The 21,420-nt window shown below is 50.5% G+C and overlaps 1 protein-coding gene across 1 annotated transcript in view; it reads left to right on the top strand.

The window, feature by feature from the left end:
- LOC134040075 (ryanodine receptor 1-like) overlaps window positions 1-21,420 on the top strand; it is a 51,482-nt gene that overhangs the window by 29,683 nt on the left and 379 nt on the right. The window contains 22 exon segments of the mRNA XM_062486300.1: window positions 3,580-3,667; window positions 3,800-3,892; window positions 5,318-5,332; window positions 9,868-10,038; window positions 10,712-10,771; window positions 10,987-11,121; window positions 11,235-11,347; window positions 11,559-11,655; window positions 11,925-12,034; window positions 12,120-12,171; window positions 12,329-12,421; window positions 14,792-14,891; window positions 15,007-15,086; window positions 15,428-15,504; window positions 15,623-15,696; window positions 17,382-17,462; window positions 17,637-17,725; window positions 17,983-18,111; window positions 18,216-18,320; window positions 20,444-20,525; window positions 21,204-21,352; window positions 21,355-21,420. Coding sequence (XP_062342284.1) covers window positions 3,580-3,667; window positions 3,800-3,892; window positions 5,318-5,332; window positions 9,868-10,038; window positions 10,712-10,771; window positions 10,987-11,121; window positions 11,235-11,347; window positions 11,559-11,655; window positions 11,925-12,034; window positions 12,120-12,171; window positions 12,329-12,421; window positions 14,792-14,891; window positions 15,007-15,086; window positions 15,428-15,504; window positions 15,623-15,696; window positions 17,382-17,462; window positions 17,637-17,725; window positions 17,983-18,111; window positions 18,216-18,320; window positions 20,444-20,525; window positions 21,204-21,352; window positions 21,355-21,420 — 2,059 coding nt within the window.

Raw genomic sequence — 21,420 nt, 5'->3', positions numbered from 1 at the left:
TCATCCTTTGTGGTGGACAGGAACAGGTACGTTGGCCTCATCCTTTGTGGTGGACAATAACAGGTATATTTGCCTCATCCTTTGTGGAGGACAGTAACAGGTATGCTGGCCTCATCCTTTGTGGTGGACAGTAACAGGTATGTTGGCCTCATCCTTTGTGGAGGACAGTAACAGGTATGCTGGCCTCATCCTTTGTGGAGGACAGTAACAGGTATGCTGGACTCATCCTTTCTGGAGGACAGTAACAGGTATGCTGGCCTCATCCTTTGTGGTGGACAGTAACAGGTATGCTGGACTCATCCTTTCTGGAGGACAGTAACAGGTATGTTGGCCTCATCCTTTGTGGTCGACAGTAACAGGTATGCTGGCCTCATCCTTTGTGGTCGACAGTAACAGGTATGCTGGCCTCATCCTTTGTGGTCGACAGTAACAGGTATGCTGGCCTCATCCTTTGTGGTCGACAGTAACAGGTATGTTGGCCTCATCCTTTGTGGAGGACAGTAACAGGTATGCTGGCCTCATCCTTTGTGGTGGACAGTAACAGGTATGCTGGCCTCATCCTTTGTGGAGGACAGTAACAGGTATGCTGGCCTCATCCTTTGTGGTGGACAGTAACAGGTATGTTGGCCTCATCCTTTGTGGTGGACAGTAACAGGTATGTTGGCCTCATCCTTTGTGGTGGACAGTAACAGGTATGTTGGCCTCATCCTTTGTGGTGGACAGTAACAGGTATGTTGGCCTCATCCTTTGTGGTCGACAGTAACAGGTATGTTGGCCTCATCCTTTGTGGTGGACAGTAACAGGTATGTTGGCCTCATCCTTTGTGGTGGACAGTAACAGGTATGCTGGCCTCATCCTTTGTGGTGGACAGTAACAGGTATGTTGGCCTCATCCTTTGTGGTCGACAGTAACAGGTATGTTGGCCTCATCCTTTGTGGTGGACAGTAACAGGTATGCTGGCCTCATCCTTTGTGGTGGACAGTAACAGGTATGTTGGCCTCATCCTTTGTGGTCGACAGTAACAGGTATGTTGGCCTCATCCTTTGTGGTGGACAGTAACAGGTATGTTGGCCTCATCCTTTGTGGTCGACAGTAACAGGTATGTTGGCCTCATCCTTTCTGGAGGACAGTAACAGGTATGTTGGCCTCATCCTTTGTGGTGGACAGTAAAAGGTATGTTGGCCTCATCCTTTGTGGTGGACAGTAACAGGTATGCTGGCCTCATCCTTTGTGGTGGACAGTAACAGGTATGTTGGCCTCATCCTTTGTGGTCGACAGTAACAGGTATGTTGGCCTCATCCTTTGTGGTGGACAGTAACAGGTATGTTGGCCTCATCCTTTGTGGTCGACAGTAACAGGTATGTTGGCCTCATCCTTTCTGGAGGACAGTAACAGGTATGTTGGCCTCATCCTTTGTGGTGGACAGTAACAGGTATGTTGGCCTCATCCTTTGTGGTGGACAGTAACAGGTATGTTGGCCTCATCCTTTGTGGTGGACAGTAACAGGTATGTTGGCCTCATCCTTTGTGGTGGACAGTAACAGGTATGTTGGCCTCATCCTTTGTGGTGGACAGTAACAGGTATGTTGGCCTCATCCTTTGTGGTGGACAGTAACAGGTATGTTGGCCTCATCCTTTGTGGTCGACAGTAACAGGTATGTTGGCCTCATCCTTTGTGGTGGACAGTAACAGGTATGCTGGCCTCATCCTTTGTGGTCGACAGTAACAGGTATGCTGGCCTCATCCTTTGTGGTCGACAGTAACAGGTATGTTGGCCTCATCCTTTGTGGTCGACAGTAACAGGTATGCTGGCCTCATCCTTTGTGGTCGACAGTAACAGGTATGCTGGACTCATCCTTTGTGGTCGACAGTAACAGGTATGCTGGACTCATCCTTTGTGGTGGACAGTAACAGGTATGCTGGCCTCATCCTTTGTGGTGGACAGTAACAGGTATGCTGGACTCATCCTTTGTGGTGGACAGTAACAGGTATGCTGGCCTCATCCTTTGTGGTCGACAGTAACAGGTATGCTGGACTCATCCTTTGTGGTCGACAGTAACAGGTATGCTGGACTCATCCTTTGTGGTGGACAGTAACAGGTATGCTGGCCTCATCCTTTGTGGTGGACAGTAACAGGTATGCTGGACTCATCCTTTGTGGTGGACAGTAACAGGTATGTTGGCCTCATCCTTTGTGGTGGACAGTAACAGGTATGTTGGCCTCATCCTTTGTGGTGGACAGTAACAGGTATGTTGGCCTCATCCTTTGTGGTGGACAGTAACAGGTATGCTGGCCTCATCCTTTGTGGTGGACAGTAACAGGTATGTTGGCCTCATCCTTTGTGGTGGACAGTAACAGGTATGTTGGCCTCATCCTTTGTGGTGGACAGTAACAGGTATGCTGGACTCATCCTTTGTGGTGGACAGTAACAGGTATGTTGGCCTCATCCTTTGTGGTGGACAGTAACAGGTATGCTGGACTCATCCTTTGTGGTGGACAGTAACAGGTATGCTGGACTCATCCTTTGTGGTGGACAGTAACAGGTATGTTGGCCTCATCCTTTGTGGTGGACAGTAACAGGTATGTTGGCCTCATCCTTTGTGGTGGACAGTAACAGGTATGTTGGCCTCATCCTTTGTGGTGGACAGTAACAGGTATGCTGGCCTCATCCTTTGTGGTGGACAGTAACAGGTATGTTGGCCTCATCCTTTGTGGTGGACAGTAACAGGTATGCTGGCCTCATCCTTTGTGGTGGACAATAACAGGTATGCTGGCCTCATCCTTTGTGGTGGACAGTAACAGGTATGTTGGCCTCATCCTTTGTGGTGGACAGTAACAGGTATGCTGGCCTCATCCTTTGTGGTGGACAGTAACAGGTATGTTGGCCTCATCCTTTGTGGTGGACAGTAACAGGTATGTTGGCCTCATCCTTTGTGGTGGACAGTAACAGGTATGCTGGACTCATCCTTTGTGGTGGACAGTAACAGGTATGTTGGCCTCATCCTTTGTGGTGGACAGTAACAGGTATGCTGGACTCATCCTTTGTGGTGGACAGTAACAGGTATGCTGGACTCATCCTTTGTGGTGGACAGTAACAGGTATGTTGGCCTCATCCTTTGTGGTGGACAGTAACAGGTATGTTGGCCTCATCCTTTGTGGTGGACAGTAACAGGTATGTTGGCCTCATCCTTTGTGGTCGACAGTAACAGGTATGTTGGCCTCATCCTTTGTGGTCGACAGTAACAGGTATGCTGGCCTCATCCTTTGTGGTGGACAGTAACAGGTATGTTGGCCTCATCCTTTGTGGTGGACAGTAACAGGTATGCTGGCCTCATCCTTTGTGGTGGACAGTAACAGGTATGCTGGCCTCATCCTTTGTGGTGGACAGTAACAGGTATGTTGGCCTCATCCTTTGTGGTGGACAGTAACAGGTATGCTGGCCTCATCCTTTGTGGTGGACAGTAACAGGTACATCAGCTTCATCCACAAGGTGGACTACGCCAGGTAGAGGAGATGTCTGTCATGTCCATGCGTTGGGCTACATTGTGTTCTAGAGTCCTGAAACATGCGTCTCTTGCAGGGCGAGATGGTTGACCTGTCCTGACCCCGACGCTGAGGAGCTCTTCCGGATGATTGGAGAGGTCTTCATCTTCTGGTCCAAATCTCACGTGAGTATGCTTCCAAATCTCACGTGAGTATGCTTCCAGATCTCACGTCAGTCTTGCTTCCTCTAAATCTGATGATTTCTATCTTCCGCTGTGCCTCTCTAAATTCCCTCTTTCTCTCATTTCTATCTGCAGAATTTCAAGCGAGAGGAGCAGAACTTTGTGGTGATGAACGAGATCAACAACATGTCTTTCCTCACTGCTGACAGCAAGAGCAAGATGAGCAATGTGAGATCATGATGCAATCTTTTTCACTGTAGTAATGCTACCGTCTACCATTTTATATACATTTTTATGAATTAGTCATAAATCTACAAACATATATACTTGATATCTTTAATGCACGTAACATTAGATCTAATCATGATAATACTTTTGACAATAATCCAACTGTACAAGAAGAGCCCCCAGAACATCGTCTCCCACAGGTACAGCGTCCTGGATGACCACAGGGTGGATCACCACCAGGAAATGTTGACTTTTTATCATGTAGTCTCACCCAGAGTCTTTCTGTTGTGGGGTAGGGATGGGATGTGTGTTGTGTTAGTAGGGATGTGTGTTGTGTTGCGCAAGGATGTGTGTTGTGTTAGCAGGGATGTGTGTTGTGTTAGTAGGGATGTGTGTTGTGTTAGTAGGGATGTGTGTTGTGTTGAGCAAGGATGTGTGTTGTGTTAGTAGGGATGTGTGTTGTGTTAGTAGGGATGTGTGTTGTGTTGAGCAAGGATGTGTGTTGTGTTAGCAGGGATGTGTGTTGTGTTAGTAGGGATGTGTGTTGTGTTAGTAGGGATGTGTGTTGTGTTGAGCAAGGATGTGTGTTGTGTTAGTAGGGATGTGTGTTGTGTTAGTAGGGATGTGTGTTGTGTTGAGCAAGGATGTGTGTTGTGTTAGCAGGGATGTGTGTTGTGTTAGTAGGGATGTGTGTTGTGTTAGTAGGGATGTGTGTTGTGTTGAGCAAGGATGTGTGTTGTGTTAGCAGGGATGTGTGTTGTGTTAGTAGGGATGTGTGTTGTGTTAGTAGGGATGTGTGTTGTGTTAGTAGGGATGTGTGTTGTGTTAGTAGGGATGTGTGTTGTGCTAGCAGGGATGTGTGTTGTGCTAGCAGGGATGTGTGTTGTGCTAGCAGGGATGTGTGTTTTGCTAGCAGGGATGTGTGTTGTGTTAGTAGGGATGTGTGTTGTGTTAGTAGGGATGTGTGTTGTGCTAGCAGGGATGTGTGTTGTGCTAGGAGGGATGTTTAATAGGGATGTGCTGTGCTAGCAGGGAGGTTTCGCAGGGAGGTTTAATAGGGATGTGCTGTGTTTAGCAGGGATGTGCTGTGCTAGCAGGGATGTTTAGCAGGGATGTTTAGCAGGGATGTTTAATAGGGATGTGCTGTGTTTAGAAGGGATGTGTACTGTGCTAGCAGGGATGTTTAGCAGGGATGTTTAGCAGGGATGTTTAATAGGGATGTGCTGTGTTTAGCAGGGATGTGTACTGTGCTAGCAGGGATGTTTAGCAGGGATGTGTACTGTGCTAGCAGGGATGTTTAGCAGGGATGTGTACTGTGCTAGCAGGGATGTTTAGCAGGGATGTGGCTCAGCCTGCAGCTGTGTTAACCGTGTTCTCTCTCTGACTCTCTCCTGTTCGTTTCTCGTGTTGCCGCTGGCTTTCTAGGCCGGGGATTCTGAGGTTAGACTTCGTTTCTGCACGACCGCTGTGCTGATCGCATGGCACCTCACTGTAGGGGGCTTTTCATCAACCCTACCCACACACTGGTAGACCAGGCCTCAACACACCACCCCACACACTGGTAGACCAGGCCCCAACACGCCACCCCACACACTGGTAGACCAGGCCTCAACACGCCACCCCACACACTGGTAGACCAGGCCCCAACACGCCACCCCACACACTGGTAGACCAGGCCTCAACACACCACCCCACACACTGGTAGACCAGGCCTCAACACACCACCCCACACACTGGTAGACCAGGCCCCAACACGCCACCCCACACACTGGTAGACCAGGCCTCAACACACCACCCCACACACTGGTAGACCATGCCCCAACACGCCACCCCACACACTGGTAGACCAGGCCTCAACACACCACCCCACACACTGGTAGACCAGGCCCCAACACACCACCCCACACACTGGTAGACCAGGCCTCAACACGCCACCCCACACACTGGTAGACCAGGCCCCAACACGCCACCCCACACACTGGTAGACCAGGCCTCAACACACCACCCCACACACTGGTAGACCAGGCCTCAACACACCACCCCACACACTGGTAGACCAGGCCCCAACACGCCACCCCACACACTGGTAGACCAGGCCTCAACACACCACCCCACACACTGGTAGACCAGGCCTCAACACACCACCCCACACACTGGTAGACCAGGCCTCAACACACCACCCCACACACTGGTAGACCATGCCCCAACACGCCACCCCACACACTGGTAGACCAGGCCTCAACACACCACCCCACACACTGGTAGACCAGGCCTCAACACACCACCCCACACACTGGTAGACCAGGCCTCAACACACCACCCCACACACTGGTAGACCAGGCCTCAACACACCACCCCACACACTGGTAGACCAGGCCTCAACACACCACCCCACACACTGGTAGACCAGGCCTCAACACACCACCCCACACACTGGTAGACCAGGCCTCAACACACCACCCCACACACTGGTAGACCAGGCCTCAACACACCACCCCACACACTGGTAGACCAGGCCTCAACACACCACCCCACACACTGGTAGACCAGGCCTCAACACACCACCCCACACACTGGTAGACCAGGCCCCAACACGCCACCCCACACACTGGTAGACCAGGCCTCAACACACCACCCCACACACTGGTAGACCAGGCCTCAACACGCCACCCCACACACTGGTAGACCAGGCCTCAACACACCACCCCACACACTGGTAGACCAGGCCTCAACACACCACCCCACACACTGGTAGACCAGGCCTCAACACGCCACCCCACACACTGGTAGACCAGGCCCCAACACGCCACCCCACACACTGGTAGACCAGGCCTCGACGCACAGCACATCTCAGAACAACAGTTTATGCCAGCGCCAATTATAGAGATAAGCATCCATATAAAGATACAGCTGCTAGTGTCCACCAGGTGACTGTAAGCTCTGTAGGGCAGCCCTGCTACCAAGCTACGTCCAGAATGTGCCACTTGTCGCTCTGCAAACCGAGGCACAGAAATAGAAGGCCAAACACATGGTCCGGATTTACTTTTCAGGCAGCGCTGATACTTTTCGGATAAAGTTACGCTATTAACAACCTCACATACGCTGTTAACAGGCCAAGGCTAGCACAGCCAGTGACACATCTCACTCTAATAAGAAAACTGCGACGCCCAATAAAATGACACTGACGTAGTGCCCACATATCATGAAACACATATCAACAAACCATTAGTATTGATATCAAGTGAAAGGAGACAGAAAGATGAGAGAGAGAGAAGGGAGAGAGAAGGCACTTTTCCATCAGATCCCAGGTGGTCTGCGGGGGGTCCACAGGGGTCCACAGTTCCAGTCCTGCCAGTGTGTGTGGGGGGAGTCTGGAGGCGTTTGATGAAAGTGCTCTGCTGTAGGGTCGGGCCCATGGCACTAGGCTCCACACAGCGCCCGAGGCAGTGACCCGAGGCAGGGCCCGAGGCAGGGCCCGAGGCAAAGCCCGAGTCAGGGCCAGAGGCAGGCCAGTGGGAGCCTACTGCCATCTTCCCGCCCAGTTTGCTCCTAGCTGATCGTAGTTGGGTGGGAGTCCTTCCCTCCGTGTCTGTTCTGTTGAAGGTTCTGTTCCCCCTCTGCTGGGGAACCTGGTCACCCCCCCCTCTCCATGCTCCGCCCCCTCCTCCCTGGCCCCGCCCCCTTCTCCGTGCTCCCGCCATTTCATCCATGGCCCTGCCCCCTCTTCCGAGGCCCCGCCCTTTCATCCCTTGCCCTCCCCCTCCTCCATGGCCCCTCCCACCTCCTCCCTGGCCCCTCCTTCCTGGCAGCCATGTTAGACTATGGCCCCGCCCCCATCCCCCTCCCCCCCTTAACCTCTGCCCAGCTGCTGTTCTGTTTGACTGGACTGAAGCAGCCCTCTAGATAAACCTCTCTGTACCCTGTAGAATGTGCTCAATGTTACCTCTAGCTCACCCCGATCTGTTTAATCAAACCTGTCTCCTAAAATCTCCCCTAAAAACGTTTGCACCCAGCGTCCCGTAAACCAGCCTTACTGATAACACACTCCTCGCACTGACGCATTGTTTGGAAAGGTGGCTGAACTTGCTTGCACTTATCTCTGGCACTGACATGCACACACACACACACACCCAGGTATATTATATTACATTATTATTTACCTGAAATAAATAAAAGTACCGGTATCTGTTTTTACATGGCAAGTTATTGTTTGATAGACACTGGATATCAGTTTTCATGTTTTGTTTTCAACCCGTGTTAAGGTGACACCTGTCCCATCCTTGTCACCACAGCCGCCCCCCCCCAAGCCCCCTCCCCCCCCCCCCCCCCCGTGTAGGGTAACTAGCCTCTGCCCATTCTGCCTCAGTAGGGATTTATCATCCTGTCCTGTTCTGTGCGGCGGCCATTACTGTGAGGTCATCTGTTCTCTTCACTCTCTTAGCCAACTGCTGTTGGCTGTATGACCCACACACACACGTGCACGCACACCTAAACACACACACGTGCACGCACACCTAAACACACACACGTGCACACACACATAAACACACACAAACAAATCTCAGGCATACATGCCAGTAGGGGAAGGCTCGGGAGAGCATAAAACAGCCGTTTATGGGCCCCTTGGACACAGGACGGGAGAGGAGAGGAGGAGAGAAGGAGGAGAGGAAGAGAGGTGGAGAGGAGGAGAGCACAGGGAGGAGGGGGCGTACCCCTTGGACATTCTGTTTTACCTGTGTGACTTTGCCAGTTTGGTAACACTCTAGACATCAACATGACGCTACTAAACACCAGGTTGTTTGTTTGTGTCCTCCAACGTCATCTAACCTTTTCATTCCTCACACGAGGCACATAACTGGTTGTTTTTAACTGATTTGCCTTTTCTGTTTGTTATGTTTACAAAGGAATGCCGGGTGGATTGAACGAAACGTTTGCCTGCATGTTTTCCGTCTACGCTGTTTCACTGCTGTCCTGTCCTGCAGATCATAATGATTCCTTTCAGTTGTCCTCCCCCTGTCCCACTGTTTCTTCACCCCTGACTCCTGACCCCAGCCCCTGACCTTTAGCCCCGTATGGAGTAGTCCTGGCTTGCCCTGACCTCCACCTGACCTCCACCTGCTTAGTTTAGAGAAACGGATCATTACAGATCATGCAGTGAAAATTTGCCTTCATTGTGTGTTTGTGTCTGCAGAAGATAAACAATTAGATTCTTTGCATTTTGTCCTCCTACACCTTGACAGGATGTGTTTACTTCAGGGTGTGATGTAGTGTAACAGGATGAAAGTGAGATAGACTGCAGTGATTCATTCTGGAGTCTATTACTCCAGATGCTGCTGTAGGGAGTAGCTGTTAGATGTATTGTGAGATGAGATACTCTTGTGAGATATTGAGGTATTGTGAGATATTCATTATCTTAGATGTTAAACACAGGAGCTAATCTAAGACAGAACTACTGTTGTCCATCTGGATTCAGGTAAAATATGGTGAGAGGAGAAGGAAGGGTGGAGAGGAGGAAGGAAGGGTTTAGTTTAGCAAGTTGTCCACTGCTCATCTTGAAGATCTTTAAGAAATCTTTTCTTAAAGAAGAAAGACACTTTTTAATTATTTTTTTATTCCAAACTTATGTTTTGTTTTCCATTTTTACACAGCCGTCAGATGGACAGGTATTTTGTTGAATGTCTTCCATATTTTTCTTTTGCAATGTCTTGCAAAATGTACCCTAGATGCCTATGCAGTTGAATTGTAGTAGTGCTCTCAATGATGACTAGCATCATGGTTATACAAAAAAAAGGCTTTTATTGATTAGGGCTCAGTTTGAGTTTCTGTTCTAGTGATGCTCGTGAATGTGGCCGGCATTGAATCAGGGCTGCTGAGGGTTCAATGCTAAGCAGTGTTTTATTGCTTCGCACATTTGCTGCTTCCGCTCCGGGACGTGTGAGACTGTAACACCATCTACTTCCTCTTCCTGTCCTCAGGCCGGGGGCTCGGACGTGGAACGTACCAAGAAGAAGAGAAGGGGGGATCGCTACTCAGTGCAGACGTCCCTGATCGTGGCGGCCCTCAAAAAGATGCTCCCCATAGGCCTGAACATGTGCTCCCCCGCCGACCAGGAGCTCATCAACCTGGCCAAGATCAGATACTCTCTGGTAGCTCTTCCTGGTAGCTCTCCCTGGTAGCTCTTCCTGGTAGCTCTCCCTGGTAGTTCTTCCTGGTAGCTCTCCCTGGTAGTTCTTCCTGGTAGCTCTCCCTGGTAGTTCTTCCTGGTAGCTCTTCCTGGTAGCTCTCCCTGGTAGTTCTTCCTGGTAGCTCTTCCTGGTAGCTCTCCCTGGTAGCTCTCCCTGGTTGATCTCCCTGGTAGTTCTTCTAGTTCCTCTGGTAGTTCCCTGGTAATACCCCTGGTAGTTTCCCTGGTAGTTCTGTGGTAGTTGAGAACCAGAAACAGGATCGTCGCCAAGTAGGTTTCACATACAATGAATCTTTTTTGGTCTGATGGTTTATAACGATTCTATAGTTCTCCTTCCACCTCATCTATAGTGACTCGTAGATAAGTACACCTGCTGCTGAGGACAGCAGGTTCCTGCAGCGCCCAGCCTGTCCACACTCTGTCTGGGAGGAGTACCCGTGTGTTTTCTCTGTCTGGGAGGAGTACCAGTGTGTTTTCTCTGTCTGGGAGGAGTACCAGTGTGTTTTCTCTGTCTGGGAGGTGTACCAGTGTGTTTTCTCTGTCTGGGAGGAGTACCAGTGTGTTTTCTCTGTCTGGGAGGAGTACCAGTGTGTTTTCTCTGTCTGGGAGGTGTACCAGTGTGTTTTCTCTTGCAGAGAGACACTGACGAGGAGGTGAGGGAGTTCCTGCAGAACAACCTGCATCTCCAGGGCAAGGTGAGGAGGAGGAGCTTCTGCAGGAGGGAGGGGTTCTGCAAGGACTTCTCCTGGTGTCATTGGTTGGAATGGGTTTCAGTTGGCCCCTCCTGGTTTAGTGTCTTGGTTGAAGTATGCCTGCCTGTCTGTCTGTCTAACTGCCTACCTGTCTGTCTACCTGTCTGTCTACCTGCCTGGCGGTCTGCGTACCTGTCTATCTGTCTGTGTGCGTGCAGGTGGAGAACCCGTCCATGCGCTGGCAGATGGACCTGTACAAGGTGATGGCAGGGAAGGCGGAGGACGCGGACGCCCCAGAGAAGGTGGTGAAGAGAGTGCAGGAGGTGTCGGCTGTGCTGTATCACATAGAAGTGGTGAGAACAAGCTTCCAGCCTGCCAGGGGGTCCTTCTGACCCGCATGGGGACCATCCCAGTGGCCTCGTCCACTCTGGAACAATCTAGCTCGTTCCTGTCTTGTCTCACGCAGACGGAACACCCCTACAAGTCCAAGAAGATGGTGTGGCACAAGCTTCTGTCCAAGCAGAGACGCAGAGCTGTGGTGGCCTGCTTCAGGATGACCCCCCTCTATAACCTGCCCAGGTCAGAACACAACCACACCTGCACTCTTAAAGCCACCTCTCTCTCTCTACCTCTCTCTCTCTACCTCTCTCTCTCTACCTCTCTCTCTCTCTCTCTCTCTCTCTCTCTCTCTCTCTCTCTCTCTCTCTCCTCCCTCCCAACACCCTCATGCTCCTCCCTGTCCCTGTCCTGTCCTGTCCCTGTCCTGTCCTGTCTCTGTCCCGCCCCCCAGGCACCGAGCCTCCAACATGTTCCTGGAGGGGTACAAGCGTAACTGGATCCACACGGAGGGCTACTCCTTCGAGGACAGAATGATCAACGACCTGTCAGTGAGTCACCACGGGCGGCACGTCCACCGGATGTTTGGTCCTCCTCCCGGACCACACACACATACTCACACACACACATACACACACACACACACACACATACTCACTCACACACATACTCACTCATACACACTCGCATACACACTCATACTCACTCATATACATACACACACACGCACACACACTCTCTCTCTCACACACACACATGCACACACACACACTCATACATACACACAACACACACGTCCTCTCTCCCCTGTGTCTGCCAGAAAGCCATGGAGCAGGAGGAAGGTGAGGAAGAGGAGGAGACAGAGACTAAGCCAGACCCTCTCCACCAGCTCATCCTGCACTTCAGCAGGACGGCCCTCACAGAGAAGAGGTGAGGCCGCACCAGCAGGCGCTGCTCAGGGTGCGAGCGCAACGCAGGCCTTCTTCAACGCCATCTTGTCTTCTCTTTGTTACAGTAAACTTGATACAGATCATCTATATATGGCTTATGCTGATATTATGGCAAAGGTGAGTTGTCGGTGTTTGTATGACATAGTTTGACAAATTGGTTCAAATGCATTAACGATATATAAATACTGTCATATTTCAACAGTACGAGGTGTAGTTGAACTGCGAGCTCTTAACGCCGTTGCCGTGTTTGTCTCCTTCATGTGCGCGTGAGCAGAGTTGTCATAACTGTGAGGAGGACGAAGGGGGTGAGGATGAGGAGGGAGGAGCCGAAGATGAGATGTCCTTTGAGGTGCGACAGTCAGAGCTGGTAAAGGGTAGCCAGGGACTGGGCATCGGGACACACCGGAGCGGTAGCTCGCCTCGCATCGAGTGACATCACCACGACATCACCCCCCCCCCCCCTCGACCACATCTCTACTCCCCACGTCCATCTGTCTGTTTCCTGTCCCCTCCACTTCCTGTGTTGTGCTTCACTCCTCTGTCTGTTTCCTGTCCCCTCCACTTCCTGTGTTGTGCTTCACTCCTCTGTCTGTTTCCTGTCCCCTCCACTTCCTGTGTTGTGCTTCACTCCTCTGGTTTGTCGACACAGTCAGGGTCAGCTGAGCTCTCTGTGGAACACACAAACCGTCGTCGCATAGCAGCGAGTTACTCGCTAAGCATGCATTACTACTGGTCATGGACGTGATTGACGTGGTAGAATAGTAATCTGTGAGGGAGATTTTAGGGAAGTTTTTTGTTATATATAACGCAATCACAATATTGGCTTTTTCACACTTCTTGTGTGGACACTCAAACTTGTGAGGATGTTTTCTTTATAATGACGTCCAACATCAATGATTTTTTTAAATAAAATATTTCTACATATTTGCTCCAAACCCTTTAAAGACAGGACTGTAGACATAAAGAATGAAGGAGGTCGTCATCATCCTTCCTGTGTCAGGCTTGCTAGCTTCTGTAGATTTCCTTGTGTGAGTCTCTAACCAAACTGATCTTCTCTGTGTCTCACACCGTAACCCATGTGCTTCTGACTGACCTGTGACCCCCCTCTCTGTTTGTCTGTTATCTATGTTGTCTCTCCCTCACTCTATCTCTCTCTCTCTGCACACCCCCCTCACTACGCATAACACCTTCATTTCTACTAGCCGAATGTTGCTAACCAGTGTTCCTGTCTGCACTCACCTACGGTAGCGTATTGACAGACTACAGTGAAAGCCAGTTTCTCTCCAGACACATACAGAACAGTCGGAAACATACTGGAACAGTTTTTTCAGTTCCGCTCAACAGTTTGACAGACTTCTCGCGACCTTTGACCTGGGGCTCGTTCGCCCCATCACCCTGTCTTCTCCCCTGGAGCGTGAACTCCCAGGAGGTACTGCCGAGCACTCCCCCTTCTCACATAGTGGGTAGACCATGGTCAGGCACATAGGGTGGGGTGGGAGGGTGGGGGGTGGGGTGGGAGGTGGGGGGGTGGGGTAGGCGGGTGGGGGGTGGGGTGGGGGGTGGGGTGGGGTGGGCGGTGGGATGCAGAGGGCGGAGGAAAACACTTTTTTTGTTATCTCACTGTACCCTTTGTTTTCGCTGCATCTAAGCCGTGACGTGGAGTCCGGTCAGTGCATACTGTAAGGATACATCACGATTCTCCTGTGGAAATGTTCCAATTGAATGCAGTACTGTGGAAACAAACTGTTCTGCCTGTATATGGCCAGCCGTTTCTTTAAGGAGAAAGGCCTAGCGTATGGCCTAGCTGTGTTAAACCGTTCAGCATGTGGAGACACCCTGTGGTGGATTCAGAAGAGCTGCAGGTCCTGCCGTGGCAAAAGCAGGCAGGGAAGTCCAGGCTGTTTGCTGTAGTCCAACGTTTGTTCCATTCAGCAAACGTGAAGAAGTAGAATAACGAGTTCACGACTAAAATTAACCGGGGTGAGAGAATGAATGAGAGAACCAGGCAGAGAGCCCAGAGGAGGAGGGAAGTGAGCTTGATAGGGTATCTTCACTCACAGACAGGACTTACAGCATATAGAAGATAGGACCAGTAGACAAAATGAAAGTGAGAAACAAGAATATTTGAGGTCAGCACAGTCAGAAAGCGTAGCATTCAGAGAGACTTGAAGACATGATGTAGGAAGGTTGGGCTAAGCTGTAGAGATCGACATCAGACACCTGCATGTCCTGTAATAGTTGAGGGAGCAGTCAGCTACATCAGACCTGTATATCCTGTAGGTTACGGCTTCTAGCTACATCAGACCTGTATATCCTGTAGGTCAGGGCTTCTAGCTACATCAGACCGTATATCCTGTAGGTCAGGGCTTCCAGCTACATCAGACCGTATATCCTGTAGGTCAGGGCTTCTAGCTACATCAGACCTGTATATCCTGTAGGTCAGGGCTTCCAGCTACATCAGACCGTATATCCTGTAGGTCAGGGCTTCCAGCTACATCAGACCGTATATCCTGTAGGTCAGGGCTTCTAGCTACATCAGACCTGTATATCCTGTAGGTCAGGGCTTCCAGCTACATCAGATTGTATATCCTGTAGGTCAGGGCTTCCAGCTACATCAGACCGTATATCCTGTAGGTCAGGGCTTCCAGCTACATCAGAGACCTGAGTGAATGCTGAGTGTGTGTGGGGTGGGATTGCTAGCCGAGGGGCCCATTCACAACGTGTGTGTCCATCGCAGGAGAAAGAGATGGAGCGACAGAGACTCCTCTACCAGCAGTCACGCCTGCACAACCGAGGAGCAGCCGAGATGGTCCTGCAGATGATCAGCGCATGCAAAGGTTCATCCACATTAGCACTCGTCTCCCCAGTGCGCACCTCACAAGGTGAACTGTCCTGTCAAGAGTGAACTGTCACTTGAGTGGACTGCTCTCTCTCTCTCTGCCTGCTCTCTAGGGGAGACGGGCTGCATGGTGTCCTCCACCCTCAAGCTGGGCATCTCCATCCTGAACGGGGGCAACTGTGAAGTTCAGCAGGTATGATGGATCATACCTGCATACCTGGGAGTCAGGTGGCTGAACGGTGAGGGAATCGGGCTAGTAATCCGAAGGTTGCCAGTTCGATTCCCGGTCATGCAAACTGACGTTGTGTCCTTGGGCAAGGCACTTCACCCTACTTGCCTCGGGGGGAATGTCCCTGTACTTACTGTAAGTCGCTCTGGATAAGAGCGTCTGCTAAATGACTAAATGTAAATGGATCAGGAGGATGGGGGATGGGGATCATGTAAACTGTAAATACACTGAACGTTAAACATGCACTTTAAAACTTTGTTTTAGGTCCAAACTGTCTTTTCAAAACTCTCTCTCTTTCTTTCCAGAAAATGCTGGAGTACTTGAAGGACAAGAAGGATGTGGGCTTCTTCCTGAGCGTGCAGGCGTTGATGCAGACCTGCGGGTGAGCGTCACTTCTCTAACTCTGTCTTCTTCGGTGCCGAAGCAACCCGTAACAGATAAACCCAGCATTCTTCCAGTGCAGGCTAAGCTTTAACCGACGGCTCGTTCTGTGTTCTCAGGGTCCTGGACCTGAATGCGTTTGAGAGACAGAACAAGGCAGAGGGCCTGGGCATGGTGTCAGAAGAGGGCACTAGTGAGTTACTGAGGCTGTGTGTGTCTTGGCGTTGTTCACCTCACAGCCACACAACAGAACACACAAGCAGGGGCTACACCCTGGTCTCAAGGCCTGTCGGTTGAAGTATTTGACACGGTGTATTTGTATTTTATCACCGTAATTACACATTTAACTATTTAATACATACCTCATAGATGTGCATTGAAAAGTTCTGTTTAGATCTAACTGTTTCATCCTGTGTTCATATCTAACTTGTCAGTTCTAGGAGTCACTTTGATTTGAGTTTGAGTTCAGTATTCAAACGACTCTTTTAATTACATTCTCATGTTAGTTTTAGAATGTATCAACTTGACATTCATTAATTCAGTGGAATGTTGTTAATCCTCGCTCCCACCTCCTGTCTACCACTGTTCGCAATTCACATCCCCTCTCTCTCCCTGCCTGCCTTCACTCCCTCCCTCCCTCCCTCCCTCCCTCCACCCTCCCTCCACCCTCGCCTCTACTCCCCCCTGATCCTCAGACATGAAGCTAGAACGGGGTAAAGAATACCTCTGTCTCTCTGTCTCTCTCCCATCTTTCTCCAGCTCCTTCTGTCTCTGTCCCTTCACCTCCTCTAACTCTGTGATGCTCCTGTGCTGTGTGGAGCCGTTACTGGAGTTTGATACTAGACACGACACTCCCCACCGTGTTTTCATCCTTCTCTGTGTAAAGATGAACGCAAACATCTTTACACTCGTTTTCACTCCCGTTGTTTGGTGGTAAAACAGGCTGCAAACTGCTCCTGAGCGTCTAACCTCATATCTACTGTAACTCCAACACTGCTAACAGCAGTGACACAGTGCTAACAACAGTGACACAGGGCTAACAGCAGTAGCACAGTGCTAACAGCAGTGACACAGCGCTAACAACAGTGACACAGTGCTAACAGCAGTGACACAGGGATAACAGGAGTGACACAGTGCTAACAGCAGTGCTAGCACAGTGCTAACAGCAGTGACACAGCGCTAACAACAGTGACACAGTGCTAACAGCAGTGACACAGGGCTAACAGGAGTGACACAGTGCTAACAGCAGTGCTAGCACAGGGCTAAAAGCAGTGACACAGTGCTAACAGCAGTGCTAGCACAGGGCTAAAAGCAGTGACACAGTGCTAACAGCAGTGACACAGTGGTTGCGTCATCAGCATTACTTAAGCATGTGACCGATGAGGCGACTGTCTGAATCCTCCGTTCACATGCTGTGAACCTGAATCCTCATGGCTGTCTTTGTGACTGTGTGTGTGTGTCTTTGTGACTGTGTGTGTGTGCCTGTGTCTTTGTGACTGTGTGTGTCTGTGTTTATGGGAAGAGTTACGTCAGCATCTCTCCTTCTTATATATCTGTGCAGTACAATAGTCCGTCTTCTCTCTATATATTTATGTCTGTGGACGTGCAAATATTTGTGTTATTTGCTATTGATGGAAAGTGTGTGTTTTTTCTGGTTCTGTTTGTAGATGAAGTCATTTGAATGTTAGAACTGTTATCTGCTGTGGTGTTTTCGCATGAGCTTGCTGGTGGATGGGCTTTGTGTACCTGCCAGACTGCCAGTACTGTGGGCGTCCAGTCAGAGGACATCCCCAGTCCTCCTGACCCCTGACCCCCCAGTCTTCCAGGTCCCTGACCCCCCCAGTCCTCCAGCTCCCTGACCCTGCCTCCTCTCCCCAGGTGAGAAGGTCATGGCCGATGATGAGTTCACCTGCGACGTCTTTCGCTTCCTGCAGCTGCTCTGTGAGGGCCACAACAACGGTGATAATCACACAATCATTTACTTTCTTTTTCTCCATTTTTCTTCTATAAAATGTCTGGATTTAGTATATCTACCTACCAATTGAAAACTTTAATACATGTAAGTATGTTAGTCAGTATACTTGGTGTGATTGTGATCAAACTGTCCTGAGGGAACGTTTCTGTGTGTGTCAGACTTCCAGAACTACCTTCGCACCCAGACAGGCAGCACCACCACCATCAACATCATCATCTGCACTGTGGACTACCTGCTCCGGCTGCAGGTCTGCAGCCTCTCAGCTTCTTACTTAGCCTGTTCATAGTCCTGTCAGTCATCTCACCCTTCTCCCTCATTACCTACCCTTTCTCTCTGTTTCTTTTACTCTCTTTCTCTCTATTCTTCTCTCTCCCTCTATGTCCCTCCCTCTCTCTCCCTCTCTCTCCATCTCTGTCCCTCCCTCTCTCTACTCTCTCTCTCCTCCATCTCTCCCTCTCTCTCTCCCTCCCTCTATCTCCTCCCTCTCTCCCTCTCTCTCTCCAGGAGTCCATCAGTGACTTCTACTGGTACTACTCTGGGAAGGAGATCATTGACGAGCCAGGCAAGAAAAACTTCTCGAAGGCCATGCTTGTGGCCAAGCAGGTCTTCAACAGCCTGACAGAGTACATCCAGGTAAGAAGTAGCACAGACGTTCAGTTCTGTCCTTCACAGCCTAGAAATGTGGATTTAACTCATTCCTGTGTGTGTGTGTGTGACTGCTCCCCTCCCCCCTCCAGGGCCCATGCACAGGGAACCAGCAGTCCCTGGCCCACAGCAGGCTGTGGGATGCAGTTGTGGGATTCCTGCACGTGTTCGCCCACATGATGATGAAGCTGGCCCAGGTAGGCCCTTCTCCACCCTACACATACTCCATCCTACACATACTCCACCCTACACATACTCCATCCTACACATACTCCACCCTACACATACCGCACCTATACAGAGGACAGCTTCTACGACATACACTGATACATGTAGTCTTAATGTGCATGAGGAGTTAGTCAGACACATACTCTCATATAGATCAATATCAGTACAGGACAGTATACTGTTAGTCTACTTTGCTTGCTGTGCACAAAATACACTATATGATTGCAACCGCAGTTCGTGGTATAGACTATTTTGTGCACTTGTCGGTAGAGGATTGTGGTTTCACATATCTTAGTGATTTGTGCTACCAATGCAGGGGTGCAAATTTGCTATGAACTTACACGTGTCTGCCAACTATGCATTTAACAAACAACGTTCAAGCCAAAAGCTTGAATTATTTTGTTGCATTGTTTGACTGATAAAGTCTGGTCTAAAAAGATGTTGGCCGTGGACTAGTTTGTAGAGACTGAATCTGGAATGGTGAACTAAAGATTTATTGCGGTGTTTCAAACCCCAGTCACAGTACATGACGTCCTCTCCTGCTGTCTCGCACACATGCACACAGTTACAATCCTTCCTCGTAGATGTTCCTTCACTCTACCTGTCACACTCAGTCACACACCTGGTGGCCTGCGCACACACACACAAGCACACACACACACGCCACTGAACACTGACATTCATGTGATACTCATAAAAAAGGTTTAAATAGTATATTTGAGCTTTCTCTGTGCTGTCGTACTGTGAATAAAGACAAATAATGATGCAATGCAAGAGCTGAGGGTAACAGACCTATCTTTAGTGTTAAACTCTGGCTAAACGTAAGTGTTATGTAAAATTGAACAGCTCTCTGCAATGCAGCACTGTTATCAAGTTTGCCCTCTGTTGACGAATCTAATGAGATATTGATCATTTAAACTTCTTTCACATGGTGTATGCAGGGTAAAGTATGTATTCATTTTATTTATTTATTGTCGTGATTGAGTTTGTATCCTTCTTCCATCCCTCTGTTAGTCTGTTCCTCACCTGCATCTGAACCCTGATGAAAAAACACACTTTCACTCGCATGTTTGGTCTTTTTCAAACCAATCCTGTTGGATGATCATGATACGATATGGCACACCACAAAACACTTTTAAAAGCATACATTTTCAGTGAATAAAACAGGAGTCTCCAACACTGTTCCTGGAGAGCTCCCTGCCAGTTGGGTTTTGCTCCAACCATACTTATTTGACCGGATTCACAACTAGTTACCTGATCAGCCAGCTCATTATTACAATCAGGTGTGCTGGATTAGTGTTAGAGCAAAAACCCACAGGCAGGTAGCTTGGAGTCCATGGAGTCCTATGGACTAGAACATTAAATTCCACAGTATTTAACAGTATGGACTGCAAAGGCTGCAGCAGCCAATCAGGAGCTGTTGCTCTGGGCCAGGTCAAAGGTCAGGTGATGATGAAACGACCTGGGAGAAGGGATAGTCCTTTAACCTCCTCGTGGTGTAATGCCTAAATCTGCACACAGCCGAGGGGTTCGAGTGATGGTGCATTTTGGCTTGATTAATTAAACGCCTAACCTCGTTTTGTGTGGTGTGTTGTGGTGTTGGCATGTTTTAGCTTCAAACCTGCTCGTGATTATAACCATCTGGTGTTCCGCTTAAAATATGTGTAACTGTTCTTCTAAATAAAACACCTGTCAGCAATATGTCACAAACTGAAATTCTACATTTAAAAATGTAAATGACTGATCCTCTCAAGTCAAACTTTTATACTTTGTCCTTTGAATTTCTTTCCGTCACCCACATTTATTTTGTCGTAAAACAAATTGTTGACCTGTTATGATATCATGAGATAGTCATGAGAATGTGTTACGCTGAAATGCAAGCCCTGGATCACTGGTAAAGGTAAGGTCAATCCCCTGCTTTACAGTAGGACATCCGAGCACAAGCTCAGACATCGTATTCATACAGTAAAGTAGCAAACCAATTTGAAAACGCAGACACGGTTAATAACGTCTAAACTGAGCGTGTGCGGGTGGTCGGCGTCTCATGGCGAAGTCATTCTGATGCGTTCCCGTTGTTTGTTTTGCGTCGTAGGACTCGAGCCAGATCGGTCTGCTGAAGGAGCTGCTAGACCTTCAGAAGGACATGGTAGTGATGCTGCTGTCTCTGCTGGAGGGTAAGCTGTCCGCTCTCCCCCTGCCCGGGGCGCTCTCCCCCTGCCCGGGGCGCTCTCCCCCTGCCCGGGGCGCTCTCCCCCTGCCCGGGGCACTCTCCCCCTGCCCGGGGCGCTCTCCCCCCTGCCCGGGGCGCTCTCCCCCTGCCCGGGGCGCTCTCCCCCCTGCCCGGGGCGCTCTCCCCCCTGCCCGGGCACTCTCCCCCTGCCCGGGGCACTCTCCCCCCTGCCCGGGGCACTCTCCCCCTGCCTCGGGGCACTCTCCCCCTGCCCGGGGCACTCTCCCCCCTGCCTCGGGGCACTCTCCCCCTGCCCGGGGCACTCTCCCCCTGCCCGGGGCGCTCTCCCCCTGCCCGGGGCGCTCTCCCCCTGCCTCGGGGCACTCTCCCCCCTGCCTCGGGGCACTCTCCCCCTGCCGGGCACTCTCCCCCTGCCCGGGGCACTCTCCCCCTGCCCGGGGCACTCTCCCTCTGCCCGGGGCGCTCTCCCCCTGCCCGGGGCGCTCTCTCCCTGCCCGGGGCGCTCTCCCCCTGCCCGGGGCGCTCTCCCCCTGCCCGGGGCGCTCTCCCCCTGCCCGGGGCGCTTGCCTCGGGGGGAATGTCCCTGAACTTACTGTAAGTCGCTCTGGATAAGAGCGTATGCTAAATGACTAAATGTAACTCTGGTTTCTGTCTCGTCCAGGTAACGTGGTGAACGGCACCATCGCCAGGCAGATGGTGGACATGCTGGTGGAGTCCTCCAGCAACGTGGAGATGATCCTCAAGTTCTTCGACATGTTCCTCAAGCTGAAGGACATCGTGGCGTCGGACGCCTTCCGCGACTACGTGACGGGACCCCTCGAGGCCTCATCTCCAAGAAGGACTTCCAGAAGGCCATGGACAGCCAGAAGCAGTACTCC

Source organism: Osmerus eperlanus, chromosome 19 (genome assembly GCF_963692335.1).
Source record: "Osmerus eperlanus chromosome 19, fOsmEpe2.1, whole genome shotgun sequence".
NCBI classification, from domain to species: Eukaryota; Metazoa; Chordata; class Actinopteri; order Osmeriformes; family Osmeridae; genus Osmerus; species Osmerus eperlanus.
Note: the sequence above shows the minus strand (reverse complement) of the source record. Positions and strands in the feature narration are given on the sequence as shown.